The sequence below is a fragment of the Gymnoscopelus braueri genome (assembly GCF_963280865.1).
Source record: "Gymnoscopelus braueri genome assembly, chromosome: 4".
Lineage (NCBI taxonomy): Eukaryota > Metazoa > Chordata > Actinopteri > Myctophiformes > Myctophidae > Gymnoscopelus > Gymnoscopelus braueri.
Genome location: NC_137605.1, coordinates 5,913,365 through 5,920,782, shown reverse-complemented (window position 1 = coordinate 5,920,782; position 7,418 = coordinate 5,913,365). Strand labels below are relative to the sequence as shown.

Below are 7,418 nucleotides of genomic sequence, written 5' to 3'. Positions count from 1 at the left end.
ACTCCAGCTTCTCTTGAAGTCAACACCTGTTTATACGGATCTGTTTATTATGATTCATTCAGTTTAGTTAGATTTAGTCCAATTTTACCTGTGATGATGAAGATTACAGCAACCCTCCTCATCCTCTCCTCTGTACTTGGTGTCAAAGCTCACCAAGGCCGTAAGTACAAATATATATTTATGCATATTCATATATTTCTACTGTTGTTATAGAAAATATGTTTATACTACACTGTTTTGTAAAATATATATTATTATAATATAAATCTCACACACAGACACACACACACACACACACACACACACACACACACACACACACACACACACACACACACACACACACACACACAGTGTGTGTGTGTGTGTGTGTGTGTGTGTGTGTGTGTGTGTGTGTGTGTGTGTGTTGTGTGTGTGTGTGTGTGTGTGTGTGTGTTGTGTGTGTGTGGGGATCTGTTGTTGCGAACGCAGCGCAAGGAGGCGCGCCTCCGCGCAAGTGGAGCTTACTATGAAACCGTGCTCGGGTTGTGTCTCTCTCTCTCTGTGTCTCTGTGTCTCTGTGTCTCTGTGTGCACTGCCTGTGTGCAGCTCCTCTGAGATAAGTAAATGTCCAATTTAGACGTACCATACATCAAATGAAAGGTCTTTGAAAACTGAACACACCTGTCAAGGTTGCGTTTAAGCCCGCCCCTTCCCCCGGAAGCCACGCCCCGGAGAAGGCTCCTAAAAACTCCCCATTGAAACCCCATGTTAAATGAAAAGTGCCCGAATCGCTCCGAAACTTTTTCTACCCCCCCTAAGTGGGGGTCTACGAACAAATACTTCGGCCTCGGATTTTGGCTCCGCCCCCCGGAAGTGGGTGAAGGCACTTCAAACACTTTGTTGAATTGTTCAAAAACATTAAGTTTCTTTTTTGTCAATTTGTATTTTTCTAAGATGCTCCTTTTAACGCAGATTTTTATTGTATTTTTTTTTTTTTAAAGTTATTGGTTACTTTTTTTTAAATATTTTCTTTTCATATTTATTTTACTTTTTTTGCGTTCGCTTCCCGCGTTCGCGCGTCTTACTTGTGAATATGAAGTGAAAGGCTGAATGTTAGAAGCAGCTTCTTGTAAAACAGTCGTAGTGGAACATTTTATTCATACAGGTTTTATTTCTTATTTTAGCACGCATGCACACACACACACACACACACACACACACACACACACACACACACACACACACACACACACACACACACACACACACACGTGATGTGATGTGTCATTATCACTTTGAAGAAGTGTCTTGTTTAATTTAGTGTTATCTTTGTTTTCTTTCCAGTCATGCATGAGGATATTGCCATCATTGGCTGTTCAGACACAGATGGAGAGAAGATGTTTGGACTGGATGGTGAGGTGGTGGCGTACGCAGACTTCATCAAAGGGAAGGAGGTGGAGCCTCAGCCTAAGTTCATAGATCCACTCACCTACGGAAAAGATGCGTATCAAAATGCTTTGGGTGAGCTGCAGACCTGCAAAATCAACCTGAAGGCACATCGCTCTGCCTTGAAGAACCCTCCACTGGAACAAGGTACAGAAATATTAACAAAACTAGTAACACAACAATAATGATTAACTACACCTACAACTACAACTGTTGAACAACCTTGCATAAATGACAACATTTAAAATATATCGAGGTTTTTATGTTGATATGCTTTCTAAATAAATTGTAATTGTAGCCTATATGAACATAAATGTGTTAAAATATCCCCGTTTGGAACCTCTCCCTCCGCTGTATAGACCAATTATTTATTTATTAACATTGAGACTGGATGCACAGGTTATTGTTTCACGCAATCAATTCTCAACCTGTTGTTTCGGGGTGCGCTGGTTTCAGCACACCCCAACCCCCTCTTGTGTGTTGGCTGGTGGTGAGACGCGTCCTAGTAGTAGCGAGACCTGATAGAATAGGTTTCATTGCGCGCATACTGGTTCTTATCAGTGTGACGTCGTCTGTTAAGGGGTCTCCGAGATGAGGTCCCACAGCGTAGGGTGACGGCAGAGTGCGACACCGGTAAACGGTGTGTGTGTGTGTCAGTGTGTGTCAGTGTGTGTGTGTGTGTGTGTGTGTGTGTGTGTGTGTGTGTGTGTGTGTGTGTGTGTGTGTGTGAGAGTGTGTGAGTGTGTGTGTGTGTGTGTGTGTGTGTGTGTGTGTGTGTGTGTGTGTGTGTGTGTGTGTGTGTGTGTGTGTGCACGCGCACATATATATATAACATATATATATAACATATATATAACATATATATGTAGAAGATATAGAAACGCGGCCGTAACCTCTAGTAATAGCCTATACATAATAATACATATATAATGTTATGATATGTAACATTGTATTGCAATAATTATTGTGTGGCATCGTGGCTAATGGTGGCGAGCCAATAGATGAGCGTTGATGGTGTTATTATGACGTCGTTGCCCCCCCCCCCCCCCCCCCAACAGGGTTTGCAGAGGCGAAGAGAGAACCCCTGCTTTATATCAAAAAAGTCTAACCGAAATGTACTGAAATGTTCTCTGTTGGGCCCTAAATGTAGAGTAATGAAGGGGGGGAAAGTCATGTAGTGAGGCCTCAATGTACTGCAGAAGCAGAGAGCATGGTGGAGTGACCATCTGTTTGTATTGAGAGAGAGAGAGAGAGGCACAGGCAACTCGACAGTAATATATTGCGACGCATTGTGAGCTTGTAGATCTGCTATTTTGAAATGGCTGAAATGTATATAGGGCTGAAGTGGTTAATATATGTTTTGAAATAATAATCAAAATATACAAATTAGATTTAATTAGATTGTATCCCTATTATACATTAGTATAATGTACACGTTCATTACTCTCTCTGTCTCTGTCTTTCTCTCTCTCTCTATGTCTGGCGTCATGTCTCTCTGTGGAGGGAGCATGGTCGAGTGACCATCAGTTTGTATTGAGAGAGAGAGAGAGTAAGTGTTGCCATGTCCATTAATTGTAAGCAACTTGTAAGCGACTTTGAGCGAGGAGGAATGGAGGCAAATGCGTGGTCCGTCGTAAAATTCACGGACCGGATTGCTTATTTCTCTCGTAGACTCTAGCGTTGTTGATAATGTTGTCGTTGGGATGTACATGGCACGTGAATGACGGACATATTACCGTGAGTGTGGTTTGATAGAGACATGACCAAAGTGAAAGCAACGGCGCGGGTTGAAGCGAAGTGGTCGCATGTGTTGTTGTTGTTGTGGAGAGATTTCAATGGCGGCCGCTTCGTGTTTGATCGGGGTGGTTCGGTTTCGCTCGCCGGTGCTAGGTGCTCACGCTAAAGGGAACAAAAGGGTCTCCCCGTAATGTGGTCAGTTTGTGCTGGACGCAATTAATTATGCTCCGAGGAGGCAAATGTGTGGTGAGCAATGAAAAGTAGCCTACGCCACCTGTAAATTAATCGTGCACGTTGTGGCTTGTGTGGTTAGTGACATGTGATATGTTGTGGTTGTGTTTAGTCCGAAAGAATGGAAGTGAAATGATGAAATGAATGATAACGGAAGTGAATGAGTGAATGATAACGGAAGACAGGACTTTTTTCTCTAATGTAATATAGGATGAGTTCTGTCTCTCACAGGGAATATTACTGAACCAATTGGCATCACATTTTACACACACACACACACACACACACACACACACACACACACACACACACACACACACACACACACACACACACACACACACACACACACACACACACACACACACACACTGTCAGTAAGCCAAGGAAGACACTCAACTCATGGTGGCGCTATTAAGGCCACTTAATATTTTGGCTTTATATAACTCTTGAACCACAGGTTACAATCAAAACATTTTACCCCTGGATTCCTTAAATTGGATCGTGTGTGTGTGTGTGTGTGTGTGTGTGTGTGTGTGTGTGTGTGTGTGTGTGTGTGTGTGTGTGTGCTTTCGAGTGACTATGTGCATGTTTGTGAGTGTTTGTACAGTATATAGATATATTTAGTATTTGTTATATTGTGATGTTATTGTTATTATGTGGATGGCACACACCCATCCATGTGTATTTTTATTTTAATGCTGTATTTATTTATTTTTTTACTTAAACTATAACACCCTGAAAGGATTAATAAAGTGTTATCATGTCCTGTCCTATTTAATAACCACAACATTTAAAATGGCACTGTGATGTTGTGCTGACCCTGGGTCTGCTGGATGATGTACAGTATGTAATGTCTCTGTGTCTTTGTGTATTTTATGTGTCTTCAGAAGAACCTCGCAGCTCCATCTACCCCAGAGACCATGTTGAACTGGGAGTGAACAACTCTCTCGTCTGTCATGTGACTGGTTTCTATCCTGCTCCAGTTCACATCACATGGACCAGAAACAACCACAACGTGACCAGTGACATCACTGTCACCGTGCCGTACCCCAACGAAGATGGAACCTTCTACCAGTTCTCCAGGCTGAAGTTCAGACCAGAGCAGGGAGACATCTACAGCTGTACAGTGAACCACCTGTCACTGACTGAACCTGAGACCAGAGTATGGGGTAAGAACACTGTCCTGATAAACACTTTTATAAATAAACACTGTCCTGATTAAATAAACACTGTAAATAAACACTGTCTTAAACTCCTAATAAATAAACACTGTCCCATTAAGACTAGGTTGGTAATGTATTCATCAACCTATTTTTATGCACATTTTCAATTTCAACTCAAATGACTGCTTGGTCAAAAAGTAATCCATCATTTTGGGGAATTTCACCTACTGTATGTGGCCATGGGTAGCCTTGAGAAAGCACAACGATGGTGCACACGACTTCCCCCCGTATAATTATAAGTAATAAGGGTGCTGAAATGGGCAAAAGTCAACAGAACTTATACTCTGTATGTCATTCAGTAACTCCAGACAGCCTGATTGAAAGAAACATTTCTCAGCCTCTGCTCAGTGGACTTCAGTGTGCAATCCATTTGGTGACTATACAGGCCATGAAAAATAATGTAAAAGAGCATACAATAATAATAATAGTACAACAATAATGTGCACTCCTCTCCGCCAGGCCTGGTTGCCTACGCAGGGCTGTGTCAGTCGTGGAGTCTGGGGCAAATAGATGCCCTATGGGTAGAAGTAAAAGCGGTTTTGGAGGTGTGCTCTGTAGTATAGGGTAGCACGGTCGAAACGGACCCGTGGGTAATAGAACCGGTCTGATCGGACCTGAGGAAAAATTAAAAATTACCGGACCTGGTTCAAAACTGACTTTAATAGACCCGGTCTGACCCGGTCTCTAGACCCGTACTGGACCCGATGCTCATTTAACGCTCATTTCGCCGTGCGATTCAGACTAGCCGTGTGTGTCAGTCACCTCTCCTCACCTCCCCCCGCCCCAACAGAGTAGTTAGTCACAGACAAGCTAAGTTGAGACATGGGTGCAGCGTGCGCTCTGCTGTGTTACAGACAGACAGAGATTTTTTTTGCTGATTTTATACCGTCCGTCCTGGCAGATAATGACCATAAACATGCTCCACACAGATGACGTTTCAACTTGCATCTTCCTGGTGGCTTTTGTTTGCGTTTCACCCCGCAAAAAAAGCCTCCATGGTGTTCAGCAGTGCAGTGCTTGAGATTGACTGCGTTTCAATCAGCTTTTAACGTTAAACAGGGCTCATTCAATATGCGAGAACAGACAATATAGATTTTGGAACAATTACAATGCATATGTCTCATTTTAAAACCAAAGGTTAAAGAGTTTAATTTAATAATGATAATAATAAGCTGGTCTTCGTCAATATTTTGGACCCGGCTCGGTTCTCGGTTCGGGGCTCGGGTCTTCGTTTCCAGACAGACCGGTGCTACAGTACCTTTACTCTGTAGTGATTCTAATTTGGGTATTCCTGGATGTTGTGTTCATGATATTGCATTTTTTTAATGGACCTATGGAGACCTATGGAGTATCAAAAAAACCCTGTTTGATGGTTTGATTGATTGATTGATTGATTGATTGATTGATTGATTGATTGAATACTTTATGAACAAGTTGCAAATAAAATTACGCAAACAATGCTAAAAGGATTGTACAAGAAGCCCAGAGGGCTTTTTTTCCATTGTGGTCATTGTCACATGAATCACACAATCACAATCTCCCACCCCTGGCCGCGGAGGTAAATATCTCTGTTAATATTGGTGTTGGTCAATAATATTCTGTACGTCTCACCTGACTGGAAAAATAATGCCACCTACTGCTTGTCTCAATTAACTAACGTCTGATATTCACATAACTAAACAGTAGTGGATGGAAACATGCATACATTTGCATTTCCTTTTGTTGATTTTCTGAAAATCTGATTAAAATGTGTGCTACATTTGAATGGAAACACAACTGTCCATAAATAAACAATATCCTGATAAAAAAAAGTCTTGATAATTAATAATATACTGTGTACGTGTGTGTGTGTGTGTGTGTGTGTGTGTGTGTGTGTGTGTGTGTGTGTGTGTGTGTGTGTGTGTGTGTGTGTGTGTGTGTGTGTGTGTGTGTGTGTGTGTGTGTGTGTGTGTGTGTGTGTTCCTCTCCAGATGTGGATCAGATCCAGATCCAGTCCAGTGTGGGTCCTGCTGTGTTCTGTGCTGTGGGGCTGACCCTGGGTCTGCTGGGGGTTGCTATGGGAACCTTCTTCCTCATCAAAGGAAACGAATGCAACTGAAACAATGTTATGAAATATTTTCTGCGTCTTCTCTGTGACTCCTGTCACCTGCATGTCTGAACACATACAGATCATTATAACTTTATCACAACTAATTCACAGGTAGAATAACATTGTTGATTAGATTTTTCATTTATATTAACTTGAGGTTTTTAGTGGGTGATTGGGAGAGGTATAAACATAAACTATATATGTATCAGTTATAATTTGTAGTTTTATTGTTTCAATGGAAGTTAATCAAATATTCTATGACTTCAATAAAATGTAGTGCATCCCCTGTTGTAATTGTGAGATAACATAAGATTTGTAGGCTAATGAGCAGTGGTGGAAAAAGTACTCACATTTTGTACTTAAGTAAAAGTATCAATACTGCAATGTAGAAATACTCTGTTACAAGTAAAAGTCCGGAACTCAAAATTGACTTGAGTAAAAGTACAAAAGAATTGGTAAAAGCATGTACTTAATGTACCAAAAGTAGAAGTACTCATTATGCATCATATGTCGAAAATGTATTAAAATCTTTTGAAGCAGATATACAAGCTCACTATGCGACGCATTGTGAGATTGTAGATCACTAGAAGTTCTGCCCGCTACGCGGGCAGAATTCTAGTACCCCCCCCCTAACCCCCCCCCCCCCCCTAACCCCTCCATAGAAAATTTCGTTTGGGGGTACAAAATCATGGGATAAAAAAAAAAAA

The 7,418-nt window shown here is 41.6% G+C and overlaps 1 protein-coding gene across 3 annotated transcripts; it reads left to right on the top strand.

Annotated features, from left to right (window-relative positions):
• On the top strand, nucleotides 1-6,994 carry LOC308083919 (H-2 class II histocompatibility antigen, A-U alpha chain-like). 3 transcript variants are annotated; one of them, XM_080426340.1, is made up of 5 exons: nucleotides 1-160; nucleotides 1,327-1,575; nucleotides 4,287-4,568; nucleotides 6,593-6,743; nucleotides 6,803-6,994. In XM_080426340.1, the coding sequence occupies exons 1-4, from the start codon at nucleotides 94-96 to the stop codon at nucleotides 6,718-6,720; spliced, it is 726 nt and encodes a 241-aa protein (XP_080282466.1). In that variant the 5' UTR covers nucleotides 1-93; the 3' UTR covers nucleotides 6,721-6,743; nucleotides 6,803-6,994. The 3 variants fall into 3 exon arrangements, with proteins under 3 accessions (XP_080282466.1, XP_080282467.1, XP_080282465.1); XM_080426341.1 differs by having other exon boundaries at nucleotides 4,383-4,568; nucleotides 6,593-6,994; XM_080426339.1 differs by having other exon boundaries at nucleotides 6,593-6,994.
• The last annotated feature ends 424 nt before the right edge of the window (nucleotides 6,995-7,418 follow it).

Bases quoted from the DNA above. Each gene is read 5' to 3' on its own strand.
- LOC308083919 (XM_080426340.1), top strand. From the start codon at position 94: ATGATGAAGATTACAGCAACCCTCCTCATCCTCTCCTCTGTACTTGGT. The intron at 161-1,326 runs GTAAGTACAAAT...TTTTCTTTCCAG, and splicing joins TGTCAAAGCTCACCAAGGCC to TCATGCATGAGGATATTGCC. The intron at 4,569-6,592 runs GTAAGAACACTG...GTTCCTCTCCAG, and splicing joins ACCTGAGACCAGAGTATGGG to ATGTGGATCAGATCCAGATC.